This window comes from Cervus canadensis, chromosome 11, assembly GCF_019320065.1.
Source record: "Cervus canadensis isolate Bull #8, Minnesota chromosome 11, ASM1932006v1, whole genome shotgun sequence".
Lineage (NCBI taxonomy): Eukaryota > Metazoa > Chordata > Mammalia > Artiodactyla > Cervidae > Cervus > Cervus canadensis.
The window spans coordinates 49,889,881-49,906,939 of NC_057396.1; the positions used below are offsets into that span (position 1 = coordinate 49,889,881).

A 17,059-nucleotide genomic window follows, 5' to 3' on the forward strand; every position below is an offset into this window, starting at 1 on the left:
GTGAAGGAAGCCAGAGCTGAGTGTGGGGCTGCCCAGATGACACCAAGGGGGCCCTGAGGCCACCTGCCTCCGTCTGGGCACAGGTGGGAGGGTGGTGAGGGGTCCATGCTCCCACTTCACAGTGAGGGGTGGCAGGGCAGGTGGCGGAGGTGGGTAGATAGGTCAGGGTTGGGCTGGGTTGGATCAGCCTTGTCAGTGCCCCTGATGGCTCATCACAGCCCAGTGTGGAGCTTTCTTGCCACCTTGAGGCCACTGAAAGGACCTCTTTGCTATATCCACCATGATGCTTGTTAAGTCTCAGAGAAATGATGACCCTGCTTCACTGTGTGGGTCCTGGGTTTGAGTGCAGGTGTGAGGAGATGGGGATTAACTTTCTATTGAGCACCAACTGTGTGCCCAGCAATTCTGTGTAAAATCTCATTTAATTCTTAGAGCCTCCATCAGGGGTGGCTATTACTACTACCTTGGTAGCCCCAAGTTGTAGATGAGAAAACTGGGGCTTAGAGAATAACGTGACCTGCCCAAGGCCACCTAGCAGGTCAATGACAGATCCTGGCAAGTATGGGAGTGCAGGTCTGCTGGCTGTGGAGGAGAGAGGTGGTCAATACACACGAGGTCCTCTGGTTTATAGGAGGGAGAAAGTAACCAATGGGATCCTATATAATCTTTACTCCAGTTTATGTACCTGGGGCTCATTATCCTGCATCTTATGGAGGAGGAAACAGATTCCAGCTAAAACCTAATTGAAAGTGGGCCCTTGTCTGCCTGTGCCCTGCCACATCTCCAGACCCAGCACACCCCTGGCACATAGGAGGTGCCTAATAAATGCTCATTCAAAGGAAGTGATTCAGTGGGTCCTTTGGTGCTTAGTGGCAGAGACATTGGAGCCTGGCAGAACAGACCAGAAACCCAGGTCTGCCACTCCTAGCTGTGTGACCTTGGACCAGTTGCTTAACTTCTGTGAGTTTCAGTTTCCTCACTAATAAGATGGGAATGATAACAGTACATACCTCATAGAGTTGTGGTGATAATGAAATGAGAATGAATTTGCCCAGTAACCCATGGTACTTTGGCAATATGTGGCTGAGAAATATTAACTATTAAAAAGAGAAGGTAAGTAACTCAAGATCATACTGCAGAAATGGGATTTGAACTCAGATCTCTATAACTTTAAAGCCTGATTCTTTTTTTTTTAATTAAAATTATTTATTTATTTGGCTACATTGGGTCTTAGTTGGGCATGCAAGATCTTTAGGTGCAGCTCAAGAGCTTCTCTCTAATTGTAGCATACAGGCTTAGTTGCCCTGCGGCATGTGGGATCTTAGTTCCCCGACCAGGGGTCAAACCCCCGTCCCCCACTTTGGAAGGCAGGTTCTTTACCCCTGGACCACCAAGGAAGTCCCCTGATGCCTGATTATTTCTATTATGCCATACAACCTGGGGATTAGGCTGAGCTGAAGCAGTCAGTGGAGACTCCCCTGAGAAGAGGTGCTAGAGGTGGGTAGGAAAGGGAGGAAGAGGCCCGGCATGAACAGAGATGTGGCCACTGGAAGGGCCGTGGGAGCTTGAGACACAGTGGGGGCAGGGGAGTGGTGAGATGGAGGATGGCCTGGCTGCCAGGCTCTAGGCTGAACTGCTTAGAGAGGCTGGAAGGAGGGGCTGATGGGGAGGCCCTGAGGTCAGTGAATGGTTTATTTTTTTTCACTTTATCAGTGAATGTTTTTGCAGGAGCAGATCAGCTGGTTTTGCCTCTCCCACTCCTCCAACTTCCCTCCTCTCCCCAGAGCTTGACTTAAGCCTCCCCTGGACTTCCCTCCCTCTCCTTTTGCTCCTGCGGCCTCTTCTGCTGGCATCATGCCTCCCTCACCTCTGCCCATGGATGCCCTACTCATCCTTCAAAGCCTGTCTCAAAGGTTACTGACTCCCTGGAGGGGCCCTGGGCCCTGTCAGAAGTCTGGCCATCTCCGCGCTCCCAGGGCCCTATAGAAGCGTCTCTGGGCAGCACACACTGAACATTCCCTCAAGATGCTCTTGGGGGTGGGGGGCGGTATTTGGACCTTCACTACCACTTGCTGTCACCTTTTGTCTTTCCTTTCTGTCATGGATAATGTCTGTTCAGCTCCTCCACATGCCTATCTCCAGTGTCTCATTTCTAAGGGGAGCGTACAGTCCACGTGTTCAGGCACGAGCTGACCCACCCGCTGTTTCAGCAAGAATTAGCAAGTGTTTTGACACTTCAAATACACCTACTGAGAAGTGGTCAGACTTTTCTTTTTTTCCCATGTCATTTCTCCATTAACCTAGTCTTGGTATAAGCCAGAGATGACAAACTCAGCAGGGGAGGGGAGAAGAGGCCGGAGAACAGGAGGGGAGTGCTAAGCTATATTATATAACTTAACCAAGACGGAACTTTGATGCTGCAGTCAACAAATTACATTGTCAGTTTGTCAGTTGCATTCATGTCACTGCTAGATCTCGGGTGAAATTTAGGGCACTGATCTCAGGATGGGAATTAGAGGCCATATGGGAGGATTTGAATGACTTAGAACACCCCTAGCTCCACTAAATCCCCATGCTGCACAAGCTGCCTTCCCTGAAGACCTTGAAATGACCTTGTCTTGGAAGTTACCCTGCAAAGTGTTTTAGTTGTTTATTGCAGAAAAACAAACCACTCCACACTTAGTGGCTTAAAATGACAATTCGTTCTTTTTCACAGTTCTGTGGGTTGGCTGGGTGGTTATTCCACTGGTCTGGTCTGGGTTGGCTCTGGTGACTGCATCCACTAGATGCTGGGCTCAGCCGGAATGGCGGGGCGCTGAGCTTCTCTCTCATGTGCTCCTGCATCTCCATCTTCCTGGCATGGTGGTGGCCTCAGGATTCTCAGATGATGAAGGCAGGAGCTAAGCCTCTGAGGCCTGAGCTCTGCAGCTCCAATCATGTTGCTTCCATCTCATTCTGTTGGTCAAAGCAAGTCACCAAGCCAGCCAGGATTCAAGGCGTGAGGAAGAGACTCTACCTCTGGATGAAAGGAGCTCCAAAATATCATGGGCATGATTTCAACCTACTCCCCAAGGGGTGGCCAACCCTCTTCATGTCCCAGCCCCATTGTCTCTAGTACCATAACTGGATTTAGATGCTTTCCTGCCTCAGGGGACTAGTTCCAGAGTCAGATCAGGGAAGAAGTAGCATCCACATCAGAAGAATTGCAAGGTTTTGCTAATTCATTAATATATCACCCAAAAGTCTGCATAATGTTTGTGGGGATATTGTCTGTGGGCGCTAGTCCTTGGACGGAGGAACATAATTTCCACTGGGATGGACTATCAATGTATGTTTACCTCAGATTCCAGAGTCAGTGTGCTAGTTTGAGCACCTAGGAGTGGTTTTCATTATTTGCTTAGTTGGTTGACAGAAACCTGGATTCAGCTGAGGTCTATGCTTGATATTGAAATGCCAGAATTCTTTGCTTTAACATAGAGGAAGGAATCCAGTGCTGAGGGAGGAAGCAATGTTGATGTGGATTTACCCTGTGTGACCCACTCATATACCACCCCCAAGCCAAGTTCCACAGTCCCAACTTCCTCTTAGACAGCCTGGAGGAAATTTCCTTCACCAAGGCATGGAGAAACACGTCAGTGAGGGGAGAATCTTTGAACATGATGTAGTACTTTTCTCTGCAGGCTAGGGATGCTAGTGAAAGACACTGTCACAGAAACGGACTCCATAATTTTAGTGGAAATGATGGGATCCCAGGGGAGCAGAGCACACACAGCAGCACTTGGCCACCTGGGATAGCAGATGCCAAGTGATACTCAGAAAGATCTAACCCGCAAATGTCTTTAGCAAAGACTAACCATTTAAGGGCCAAATAAGACCAAAGGGAATAGACAGGCAGCCTCTAAGTCCTCCTCAATCTGTGTAACAGAAACAACAAAGCAAAACCACAAACAAAACCCTCCAGTCCTGCTAGCAAAAATCTGATTTGATCCATTATGAAAGAGAACAGCCAAGCCCCTTGAAAGGAAGAGAGACCAGTACCCTCAGAGTGAGTCCTTCAATAGAACCCCAGATACCTACTGTAAATCTTCCTTTTAGCCTACCTTCCACAAAGGGTCCTAGACCATTTGCCAGAGAACTGTGCTCTGTGAAAGGAAAATACACAGACCTTTCAGGGATTAGCAGAACTTGAGTCTATCTAATGCTAATTCCTAAGAACACAGAAAACCACTGTGTAGAGGTTCACATGTGTCAGGTGACAACTGGCATTTTGACTTAAGTCCAAGCATGGTGCCTGGACTCATCCTGCAATTGCATTTTTAGTTTCAGGGAGTATAAGTGAAATTTAGAGCATACATGCACCTGTAGACCTGTGATAAGGGCCATTATGGTAGAAAGGGCCAAGTGGAAGCTTCCAGAACTTTTTCTTCTTACTGATCAATAACCCAAAGTAATGGTGCAAATCCAGGAAAATTACAGAAATTTGTGCCCTCATCAAAGACTTGAGAAATGCAAGCTGGCTTCTATAGCATCTTGCTTAACTTACTTCTTCAGTCTGTGCAGAAGGCATAGGTCTTGGAGGATGAACAGGGAATTACCATAAGTTTACTCAGATGATTCCAAATAATGATTCCAGCAGCTCCCATTTTAGGTGCAGTCTTTTTTTTTTTTTTAAAGAATGAATGGGTGTAGTCTTTTTATGGAAGCAAATATACATATTTTTGTAGCTTAATATGAGACTATTTATTTGAAAAAGAATTTTTTTTTTCTCTTCCTCTATAGAAAATACCAGAAGCAGCTTTATTTTTCTTGGCAGGGGCAGCAATACAGCTTTCTCATCTTGTCTTGAAACTCCTCAAGTCTCTGATTCTCTGTTACAATGTAACCTGATCATCCTTCCATAATACAGACACAGAATGTCTATTACATTGATGACATCATGTTCCTAGGATTCAGAGAGTTAAAGTAGCAGGTACTTCAAGATTAAAAAATGTGCTGATAATGGGAGATGAATCCCATTAGGGGCCTGCCACCTGAGTGAAGTTTCTGGGTGTTCAGTGCTCTGGATCATGCTAGGAAAGAGATACTAGTTGGGGTTCTTCAGAGAAACAAAATGAATAGAAGATACAACTATCAATATGTGTATATAGAGATAGAGAGATACAAAGAGATGTGTTATAAGGAATTGGCTCACTGGATTATTGAAGCTGGGAAGTCCCATGATCTTCTGTCTGTAAGCTGGAGAGCTAGGAGTCCTAGTGGTATAGTTTCAGTTCAAGTTTGAAGGCCTGAAAAGCAGGAGAGGTGATGGTTAGTTACAGTCTGAAGGTAGGAGAAGACCGATGTTCCCAGCTTGAAGATAGCCGGGCAGAGAGCAAATGCTGCCTTACTCAGTCCTTTGTTCTATTTCAACAGATTAGATGAGATCCACCCATACTGGGAAGGGCAATCTGCTTTATTCCATCTATAAGTCTAATGTTAATCTCATTCCTTACAAACACACCTGGAATAATGTTTGACCAAATATCTTGGCACCCAGTGGCCCAGTAGAGTTAACATATGACATTAATTATCACATCCTGCAAAGTAAAAGGAACTTGCTGTGCTTTCTGCTTCCTAGTAGTAGTAAGAAAGAAGCATACCTGCTGGGTTTCCATGTATTTTGGTGGCAATGTATGTCACATTTTGGAGTGCTGCTCTGATTCATTTACAGAGTAACCAGTAAGGCTGCCAGCTTCAAGTGGAGCCCAGAGCAAAAGAAGTCCAAAAAGGTGTCCAGGCTGAAGGGCAGGCAGCTCTTTCTCATAGCCTTGATGACTCAGCCAATGCAAAGTGATTCATGTGTTTGCAGCAGATGGGGATGAAGTCAGCTTGTGGCAAACCCCGAGAAAAGAGCCGCAATGGAGTGTCTAGGAGTCAGGAGCAAAGCCAGGCACTCTTTGGTAAACAATTTTCCTCCTTTTGAGGAAGAGCTCCTGGCTGGCTGCTGGGCCTGCTGAGAAAAAAGTCCCTGTGTGGAGGTACCAACAGCTATGAAAAATTACTGACTGTCACACAGAATCTTCTCTTTTCCCAAGAATACTTGGGGTGTATGTGCCCAGTGATTGCTTACTGGAATACCAGTGAGTCCTGAGTCAGGTATGAGAAAATCCTGTTACTGGAATTGGGTTTCTTCTCCCTCCAGAGACTATGCAATTGCCAAGTTCACCAGTAATTTCCTTATTGTTAGTTCAATGGATAATTTAAAAAATCACTTTGGAAATATGGACAATTTCAAATGTGCATGGAAGTTGAGAGGATAGTGTAATGAACTTCCAGGTATCCATCACAAAACTTCAATAGTATTGACAGTTTCAACTTCAGCAGTGTTGACAGTTTACCCATTTTGTTCAATGGATGTTTTCAGTAATCTGTCTCATAGGGAAGCACTCATGTCTCTGATCCTGTTGACTTGTTCTCCCTTGATGCTTTCTCCAAGGTGAATCTTTTCTAGTTCTCCTCTGACCTTGCTGCTGCTCTGTGGCATGCTCTGCTCAGAGCCTCCTTCCTCTCCTATCCCTGAAATGTTGGTGCTTCCCCAAACTCTGTCTTGGACCTTTCCCTCACTTTCCACACTCCCCCTGCGTAAACGCAGCCTTTCTCATGGCCTCACATAACTTCCCAGGGCTAGCGAAGCCCACATTTTAATGAGATCCCCATCTCTGCCTTCATCTCAGACTCCTGTCCCAGACTGAGACTACAATATCCAGAAGTCCCTGAGATACCTCTCCTTGTCTCAAAAGCTTGTCCCACTCAACATGTACCAGCCTGAGTTCATCCTTCTGCTTAAACCTGCCATTTCCTGTTTTCCTATTCATCTGCTCAACACACATATCTATTGGGTGTATAAGAAAGACTGGAAGATTCTGGAATAGGCAAAGAAATCACTGTTATAATAAAAAAGATTGACAATAACAAGTGTTGACAAGAATGAGGAGAAACTGGAATGTTCATATGTTGCAAGTGAGAATACACAATGGCGCAGCCCTTGCCCCCCAAGAATTAGTTCTAAGTCCATGGAGGATGTTAAACTGCATGAGCCTGGATGGACAGGGGGTAAAAGTGTAGGTTTTGACAATGGCCTGTCTTGGGAACAGGGGTGTTTAGAAAGGGCGGGGAGCTGGGTGTCTGGATTATGGGGCCACTAAGGGATGGGCTTAGATGTGGGTGGTGGCAGGAATGTCTGGCGAACGATGTTAACACCACACAACCTGGGCAGGCTTAGGGAGCTCCCCAGCCAAGCATGGCTCAGGGGGCATGGGGTCCCCAGTGCCCCTCTAGCTGGGTTGGGGCCGCCACCATGACAACCATCATGTGTCTTCTCAGGATGGCCTACGGACAGGGGGAGGCTTCAGGAAAGTGACTGAGATTAGAGCTCCTGCCTACCCTGGCAGGGAGAGGAGGAGCCTCAACTAGATTTAATTTGATTTGTCAAAATAAGAAAATTCCTCGTTTCTTACATCCTGAGTGCCATCAGGTAATTCACATACAGAATTACAAACTGTGGTATGTGTGAGGTAAGAGGGGGTGGCCATAGAGATAGAAAAAAGAGGGCAGATTCATTATTTATTTAGCTGGCAGAGGGCATAGGTCTTAGTGGCAGACTGGAAGCAGAGGCTGGAAATGGATGCAATTTACCCCCCAGGTTTCGGACTGAGACTGGGGTGCATTCCCCATCCCCTTCCTCTAGATGTCCATCCTCGCCGCGACAAAGACTGTGGAAGGTGCTGCTGCAATAGGACTCGGGCCTGTGATCTGCCCCGAATCCGCAGGCGCCGTCTTCTTGCTACCCGAAAATGCCAAAAATGTGCCCGGGCGGTACCCGCCCTCGCACCCCCAGGTGTTGAGGGCGGGGATCACAGCGTGAGAGGAGTTAAATCTCAGTCTTTCCTCAGATCAGCCACCAGGGGCCCCAGCGAGGCCTCAGCCCAGTTCCTAAAGGGCCCCCCGGACCCGCCTTCGGGTGGCGCGCGTCCGCGGGTCCCCAGGATTCCCTAGCCAGCCTTCTCCCTGGCCTTGTCTTATCAAGGGCCAGACCCGCGCCCCGAAGTTCTGGCAACTGGAACTGGGGCTGGGGGTGCGAGCTTAGGGTTTGCAGCCCTGGGTCCACGTCCGATCCCTAAATTCGGTGCCTGGAGCCAGGTTCGAGACTCTTGGGCGGAGACTGAGCATCTTCGGGCTCAGTCGCGGATCCTTGCAGGCTTCCAAAGCAGCGGCGCCGCCCTTTCTCAGACAGCCGCATCTATGTGGGCGGGGTTGCTGGCTGCGGCCAGTCCGGGTCCTTAGTCTGGATTCGCCAGGCAGCGGAGGGGAGGGAGAGAGAGGGGTGGGGACGGTGCGTGCAGGGGAGGGGCTGGGAAATGGCTGCCCCTGGGAAGAACGAGGTCAAGGAGGAAGTCTGCATCTGAGAAGAGCTAAGAGCCTCTAGTTAATTTCCCGCCTCTCCCCGCCCCAGCCCAGAACGGGGGCCTTGAGCCGACAACCTCTCTCACTAGGCCTTCTTCTAATGCAGTGGAGAGCTGGGCGTGATGCAGGTGAGGCGGCGGCCTGCAGCTCAACCCTGGGCTGGAGGTTTTCTGCCTCAGGATTTCTTCTTATCATCGGGACCGTTCTACAGATGAGGAAACAGGTGGCTGGCGCTGGACTGGAGGTCGACCTGCTCCTAAGTGGAAGCTGCCAAATCCCACAGCTTCCTGTCCCTCACCTTTCGACTGAGTTGCACTCCCTCCCTCAGCTTTTGACGCTGGGCATCATTCTCCGTATTGAATCACTCCTGGCACCACAGGCCCTGGTTTCTCCACACAGCTTTGGACGAGCGCTTCCTCAGCTTCCTTTGTGCCTTTCTCTTCCTGCCTTTAACAAGTCACCAGAGCCTCAGGCTGGGTCCACTTCTCTTTCCATTCTGACACTATCCCTGAGGAAACTTAGCGGGGGCCCATGGGGGGCTGACATCCAGACTCCAGGCAGCTCTCACTTCAGAGGGGGAGCCCTGGTAGCCCATGGCTTTCTGGACATCTTCCCTGGGTGAGATGTTGCCCTCTCTGAGACAGCACCATCTGCCTGGCCCACGGAAATGTGTGTGGCTTGGAACGGGGTGTGTGGGTCAGAGGGAGAGCTGAAAGGAGGGGGTGGCGGTGCGGATACACAATACTGCTTTAGCCTCAGTGTGCCCTTTTCTTGTTGGCAGGGCCCTATTATAATTCACATAGCAGCAAACTTGTGATAGGCCAGGAAGAAGCTTCATAATCGGTGTGTATGTGTGTGTTTATAGAAGTGGCTAGTGGGGGCAGAAAACCCTGGTGCTATTAGGAATAGAGTGAGGAGACAGGCTTGGGGCCAGTTGCTTAGAAAATTGGACCATTAGGAAATCATCAGTACTTCCTGTGATTTCTCTGTAAGAACCAACCTGCGCTCCTTTGAATAAGAGCCCTTTGGGATTTCCCTGGTGGTCCAGTGGTTAAGACTCAATGCATGGGGATGTGGGTTGGATCATGACACTAAGATCCCACAAGCTGTAGGATGCAACCAAAAAGAAAAAAAAGAAGAGACCTTTAAAGGGGTTAATGTCTATAATGGGTCTCAAAAGTCTTAAAGGGCTAGGAGTGTTCCTTGGGAGCCAGCTTTGGTGGGGGCGACAGTTGCGGCTTCCCCAAGGGTCCCAGGCCCCTGAGGACTTTGGTTCCTTTTTATTTATTTTAAAAATATTCATTTATTTGGCTGCATCGGGTCTTTGTTATGGCAGGTAGGATCTTTCATTATGGCATGCAGGCTCTAGAAGGCACTGGCTTTGTTGCCCTGTGCCATATGGGATCTTAGTTCCCTGACCAGGGGTCAAACCCATATCCCCTGCATTAGAAAGCAGATTATTAACCACTTGACGACCAGGGAAGTCCCAGGGCTTTGGGTTTTAAAGGGGAGGCTACTGTAATTTACCCCAGTGGGATTCTAGCAGGAAGCATCTATGGGCAAGGCTGAGTTTTAGCCTCCAGCAGCCCCCCAGCCTTTTTTCCGGTGATACATTCACAGCCTACAGGACTGACTCCCTGCCACCTGACTTCCCCCTGAGGTCCTGGGCTTCAGAAAACTGGTCACCCCTGCCTGCTCTCAGTTGTCTGCCCCAGAGGCCTGCTACACTCCTTGGTCAATCCCTCATGCAAATCAGGCTTCTTTCATTCAAGGACTTCCAGGGAGGGCCAACCCTGCCCACCCACCCCCGCCCTGGCCACATCCACGATATCCCTTCCTACTGCTGCTGTCTGTACTTCATGGCTACTTTCTCTGAGAAGCTAGAGATTTTTCCTTCACTCTCCTCTCAAAGTCAGGCCTTTAGTTGACCTAGGGCCTCATCTGACACCACCTTTTATCGTCCTAAGCGGGATTTCTTTACCACTGTGACCTCATGCGCAGCACGGAGCGAGGCACAAAGTGGGTGCTAAGGCCAAGTCAAACTGCACTGTTTGAGAAGTCCTGGCTGAGCTGTCCTGGATACTGAGTGAGGACTAGCAGATGCTAGGTTCTGCTTCATGAGTGTCCTGGTACTCTTCTGATCGGAGGCCTAGTTTTCTCAAGAAGCATGACCTCTGGATGATCTTCAGGACCCTTGGCAAACGATTGTCATCCAGAATTAACCTGGGTCAGCTGGGCCCCTGCTTCCATTTTCCTCTGTAGGCTTCTGCTCTGAACAATCCAGGGCTCAGCCTGCTGTGGTTTGACCCCTGTTTGGTACCTAGGCTTTCATGGTACTTGACCTGTGAAATAATAGAAAATATATGTGTTGGTCTCTGCCCCCAGTTCCTAGCACAGAGCTCTTAAAACTCTTGGAATTTCCTAGGTGATAGGTGTCTTTTGTTTTATTTTATTAAAAAAAATTTAAATTTGTTTATTTATTGATGGCACTGGGTCTCCATTGTTGTGCACGAGCTTTCCCTAGTTGTGGCAAGTGAGGGCTATTCTCTAGTTGTGGTATGTGGGTGTCTTATTGCAGTGGCTTTTCTTGTTGCGGAACATGGACTCTAGAGCATGGGCTCAGTAGTTGTGGCGTACAGGCTTAGTTGCCGCTTGGCATGTGGAATTTTCCCAAACCAGGGATCGAACCTACATCCCCTGTTTTGTCAGGCAGATTCTTAACTACTGGACCACCAGGGAAGTCCAGGAATGTCTTTTGTTTTAATGAGGAGACTCTTGGTGGTCTCCTGGATAGCTTCGGGATGGAAGCTGGTCACCAGAAACACCCAGTCACAATTAGAAGCTTGGAATTTTCAGCCCCGCCTTCCATCTGCTGGGAAGGGGAGAGGGGCTGGAGATGGAATTAATGTTCGATTATGCCAGTATGATGAAGTCTTCATAAAAATCCCCAAAGTTTGAGGTTTGAAAATCTTCCAGGTTGCTGGAGGTACCGGGAGGGTGGTGTGCCTGGCCAGGGCATGGAGGTTGCATGTCCCTTCCTCTATACATCACCCTATTCTTTTCTCCACCTTGGTGTGTTATTTATCCTTTTAGGATAAACCAGTAAACACAAATGTTTCCCTGAGTTCTGTGAGCCATTCTAGCAAATTATTGAACCCAAGCAGGGAGTTGTGGGAACCTGATTAAAGCAAGTCAGTTAGAAGTACAAGGGATAGCCTGAGACTTGCAATTGGCATCTGAAGTTGGGGAGACAAGGAGGCAGTCTTGTAGGATGGAGATCTTAACCTGTGGAAGCTAATGCTGTCTCTAGGTAGATAGTATCAGAATTGAGTTAAATATAGAATCCCCAGCTAGTGGTAGATAATTGCCTGATGTGCAGAAGTCCTACCCTCTACCTGTGGTGTCACAAGTGAAATGTGGTCAGAGTGTGAGAATAAAGGGGAAAGACAAGTGTGTCCTGCCTACACCCTCACAATGGGGTCCGGTTGTCAGGATCCTAGCATCTCCCACCCACTCCCATTGAATGCTGACAACTCACAGGAGTGGGGGATTTCTCAGATCGCCCAAATGAATAAATGCAGAGCCCTGCTTGCCTGCTCTCCAGTATGCATGGTACACATACACACACACACTCAAATGAAGCCAGAGAGACACTGGTGAGCCAGAGGGACCAGTTTTATTAGATTCCAGCAAGACTATACAATACGTGTTTCATGCAGATTAAATAAGTGTCTTTGCTGCCCCTGAGAGGGAGCACTTTCACCTCCAGCTCCTTCTTTGGCATGTCAAGGGGTGAGTGTCAAGGGGAACCATCAACATATTCTGCATGGGGGACAGTTGGGATCATGACTGGGGGTGGTGGTGAGACTGTGGGCAGCTGAGGGCTCCTGAGACCTTGAGTCTTCAGAGGCTTAGGAACCACAGGACCTTGGTCCTTTGCTGGTGGTGGCACCTGAGGATCTTGATCTTTCAGAGGCACCGGGATTATAGGAACTTGACTCTTGACAGGCTCCAGGACCACGGGGCCTTGATCCTTGACAGGCGCTGCAATCACAGAATCATGATCCTTCAGAAGTTCTGAGACCCCTCTCCCTTGATCTTTGACTGGCTGTGGGACCAATAACCCTTGTTTCTCTACAGACTCAGATAGCACAGAACCTTCCTTCTTCATAGGTTCTATGACCAGGGCACTTGGATCCTTCAGTTGCTCTGGGACCATAGGACCTTGGTCCTTGACAGGTGCTGGGACCATGGGGCCTTGGTCCTTGACAGGTGCTGGGACGATGGGACCTTGATCCATAGGCTCAGGGACCATGGGGCCTTGGTCCTTGACAGGTGCTGGGATGATGGGACCTTGATCCACAGGCTCAGGGACCATGGGGCCTTGGTCCTTGACAGGTGCTGGGACCATGGGGCCTTGGTCCTTGACAGGTGCTGGGACCATGGGGCCTTGGTCCTTGACAGGTGCTGGGACCATGGGACCTTGATCCACAGGCTCAGGGACCATGGGGGCCCTTGGTCGCTTGACAGTGCTGGGACCATGGGTCCTTGATCCAAGGCTCAGGGGACCATGGACCTTGGTCCCTTGGGAAACAGGGTTCTTTTTTTGGGGGGAGCTTGGGACCATTGGGCCTTGAATCCACGGCCAGGGACCATGGACCCTTGGTCCTTAGACAGGTGCTTGGACATGGGACCTTGGTCCTTGACAGGTGCTGGGACCATTGGGCCTTGATCCACAGGCTCAGGGACCATGGGACCTTGGTCCTTGACAGGTGCTGGGACCATGGGACCTTGGTCCACGGGCTCAGGGACCATGGGGCCTTGGTCCTTGACAGGTGCTGGGACCATGGGGCCTTGGTCCTTGACAGGTGCAGAGGCCGTGGGGCCTTGATCCTTCAGAAGCTCTGGTACCACAGAACCTTCATCTTCAACTCTTGCTGGAACCATAGGACTTTGATTCTTTAGAGGCATGGGGTCCAAGGAATCTTGGTCCTTGACTGGTGCTGGGATCACAGAACCTTCTTTCTTTAAAGGCTCAGGGACCATGTGATCTTGATCCTTAAGTGATGCAGGGACTATGGGACCGAGATCCTTCAGAGACCCTGGGACCACAGGAGCTTGATCCTTCAGAGGCTCTGGGGCTATGGGGCCTTGGCCCTTTGAAGGCTCTTGGATCCCAGGACCTTGATCTTTCAGAGGCCCTGGGCCCACTGGACCTTGATCCTTGTCTGGCTCTGTGGCTACAGGACCTTGATTCTTAGGTGAATCCCTGGTGGGTTCGACCTGGCTCCTGCAGAGGAGAGAGAGGTGGTCACTGTGAGGGCCAGCGCTTGGACCAGGGATAGGGCAGAGCACAGAGTTAAGTCTTGCCTAGTGGAGCCTCGGCAGGGCAGCACTTGCTGGGAAGTCAGGAGGAGAATCTGATCTCCAGATCCTTAGTATAGAATGTGGGGTAGGGTGAGGGGCAGGCTTGGGAGTTGGTCATTCAGTGTGCTTGCCAATTGATTATAACCTGCAGGTGTCATGGAGGGCAGCCCCCAGGTGACACTGGCAGTACTGTACTGGGACTCAAGAGTCTTCCAGTGGGCATCCTAGCAGCCTGTCCACCCCACATTCCCCCCAGGCCTCTCTTCCTTCCTCCGGAATAGGTGGGGTCCATCCTGGGGGCCCACCTTTGCTATCCACTCAGGTGACCCTACAGGCTAGAGTGCTTCTGTTCTCAGGGCTTCCCAGACTCCTCCCTTTCCCCAGCCCCCTTGTTAAGTGCTCAGTGGGGAGCGGCAAGGGGTCCCAAGGCACATATGAGAGAAAGAGGGCAGTGGGAAGGTCTCTCTTCCCCACCTCCCCGAAAAGGGTAAAAAGTGTTTTATCACATTGTTTAGAACAGCTGGCTGGGGTGACTGTAAAAAACAGACCAAGTTTTAATGAGTTTTATTATAGCTTTTAAACTATCTTATAGACCATGCACTGCATTGTCACCTGCACCATATTGGTGGTGACTGGCTGGGACTCCCCATTCAGGCAGTGAAGAGGCCCTGCTCCCCTTGCTCTGTCCCCACTCTGGCTCCCTTTACTCTCCCTGGGCCAATCAAGTCTTTACACTTAAAACCACTTCAGTATTGTAACAGTTCCTGTCGTTTAAAGCGGGTCTTGTAAGACTTCCAGTTGTACACTTTCTTAGCTCATTCTGGTTTTGCCTCTCTGGGCGTCAATTGTGTCGTCTATATCATTGGGTAAAATGATATCTACTCAGAAATTTATGATGATTAGAAATTATATACATAGAGCACCTTGTACCATGTTCTGTGTAATATTGCTATTATTTTTCTGTCTACTTAGAAGTAAAGTTACACATCTTTGGACTATTTTTATTCTGACATGTCATCCCAGTCCAGAAGCTTCTTACCATATTTAGCATCTTGAGCCTCCTAGGAACTGACATTTCTCAACAGAGTACAGAGTGCCACAGGCAGCTTGTCCATCCTGTCCCTCTGGATGTCTCTGAGCATCACAGTGGAAGAGAGGGGCCGGGGTGGCTCCCTAGTTCAGAACAACGCAGAGACCAGCTGCCCTGGTCACATGGACACAGCTGGCTACCATTAGCAGGACCTTAGTGTTTATGGAGGGAGCAAGGCTATGAGGAGCAGGCAAAATCTAAGAATGGCATTAAAATACCTCTAATACTTGGTGGTTGGCCAGAAAGGAAAAATAAAAACCTAATTCAGAGTAGAATCCAGCAGGAAAATGATTAGATCATCCTTTCTGGAAGTGAACTACCTGGATGGAGTCATCCCAAATGGGGTGATGAAGCTGAGACATGAGACAAAAGAGGTGACTAAAGCTTAACTTGATCTCGGGGCTTGGGTTGCAAAACCTATCCCACTGGCAGGATATGGGGCCAGTGTCCTCTGCTGGCATGGAGATTTAAAACAGGGCCAGACCCACAGCATGGAGTGCAAAGTACCTTTCCCTGGATGTTTGTGGCACTGGTTCCCATGCCCTGCCTCACTTTTCTGCTTAGTGAGCATTCTCAGCCAGCTGTGAGCTAACCCCGAAATTGCTCTGATATACACCTCTATATTGATTTGGTTAGGAAACTTGTTTTCTTAGTAAGTGTCTTTAATCATGGAAAGATTTAGAATTAGAAATGATAAATAATATTACCTTTGGGGGGTGTTAAATTTAGGAAAAAATCTGTGTAGATTTAGTTTGAAAGTATTCATGCTGTTTAAAATAATTTGCATATTGTATCTAATATAATATATATTATTATAATATATATAATATATTTGGCATATTATATTTAGACTAGTTTTGTGATTCCAATATAAAATGTATAATGGAATAATTAATTTAGAGTTGTAGTTTTAAGTTCAAAGATATGACAATTTTATAAGTTTTATAAACAATGATGAACTTTTATTACAAATCAATAGTAAACATATTTTTAAGCTTAGTTTTTTAAAAAACTTACTAATAATTTAAAAAATTTAGAGGAATTGAATTAAGTTATAAAATCCTCCTTAAAAGGGTTTGTTCCATTTTACTAGATTTTTAAGTTTGTTACTTTTATAAATTAAACATTTCTTTTTAAAACCAAAGCAGTCTTGGTTGGTCTTCCTGTGAACAAAACCACCCTCAAGTGCAACATAAAACTCTCATTGACACTGACTGGCCATCACTTGGTTCCATGGTGGCCTGCCAGTCTCCCCATCTGTAAAATGCCCCACCACTCACAGTGTCCTCTGTGTGAATGAGACAGAGCCGCATACCCAAGCTGGAAGCCAGCGTGTGGTTGGTGACTGGTGGTGGGCCATGTTCAGCCCACAGGCCAGCTGCCTAGGGGCCTGGTCCAGCCTGCACAATTGAGTCTGTGTCTGGTGCCTCGAGCCAGCTGCACATCTTCTCAAGACAGCATAGAGGACAGGCTCCTCCAGCCTCCTAGCCTGTATACTCTCTCAGAAATTAAAATGACCTGCTGGCTTTTCCTTGGCTTCTATGCTGCTTAGTTCCTGCCAGATCTTGGGCAATTACTCAACCACAACAGACCTGTTTCCTCATCTGTAAACTGGGGATGACAATACAAATGCCAGAGAGCATTATGACGGAGGAGCAGATGATCCTGTTTGGATCTGAAATCATAATTGGTGACAGTTGTAGAGAGCTTTGGTGCCTTATGGGCTTCCCTGATGTCTCAGCTGGGCTTTCCTGGTGGCTCCTGCATTGCAGGATACCTGGGTTTGATCCCTGGGTTAGGAAGATCCCCTGGAGAAGGGAACAGCTACCCACTCCAGTATTCTGGCCTGGAGAATTCCATGGACAGAGGAGCCTGGCAGGCTACAGTCCATGGGGTCACAAATAGTTGGACACGACTGAGTGACTTTCACTTTCACTTTGGTGCCTCACATAAGTAAGTCCATAACCACAGTAACTGTGTAAAAGTTTACCAGATGCTCACAGGCGCATTATTTTAGCTCACTGGAGCCTCCTGGCAGCCCTGGAGGAAGGTAGGAAGGTGGTGGACAGTCTTGCAGTCTCACCCTCTTGCACTGTCCTCTGGCCACCCTTGCAACTTGACATACTTTCAATGTTTGTTTCTTTGTTTCTGCTGCCTGGA

The 17,059-nt window shown here is 48.4% G+C and overlaps 1 protein-coding gene across 1 annotated transcript in view; it reads right to left on the reverse strand.

The window, feature by feature from the left end:
* Positions 1–12,105: 12,105 nt before the first annotated feature.
* Positions 12,106–17,059, reverse strand: part of MAP6 (microtubule associated protein 6) — an 80,067-nt gene continuing 75,113 nt past the window's right edge. The window contains exons 4-5 of the mRNA XM_043482475.1: positions 13,137–13,732; positions 12,106–12,924 (exon numbers count right to left, since the gene is read on the reverse strand). Coding sequence (XP_043338410.1) covers positions 12,242–12,924; positions 13,137–13,732 — 1,279 coding nt within the window. The 3' untranslated portion in view covers positions 12,106–12,241. The remainder of the gene's footprint in view (positions 12,925–13,136; positions 13,733–17,059) is intronic.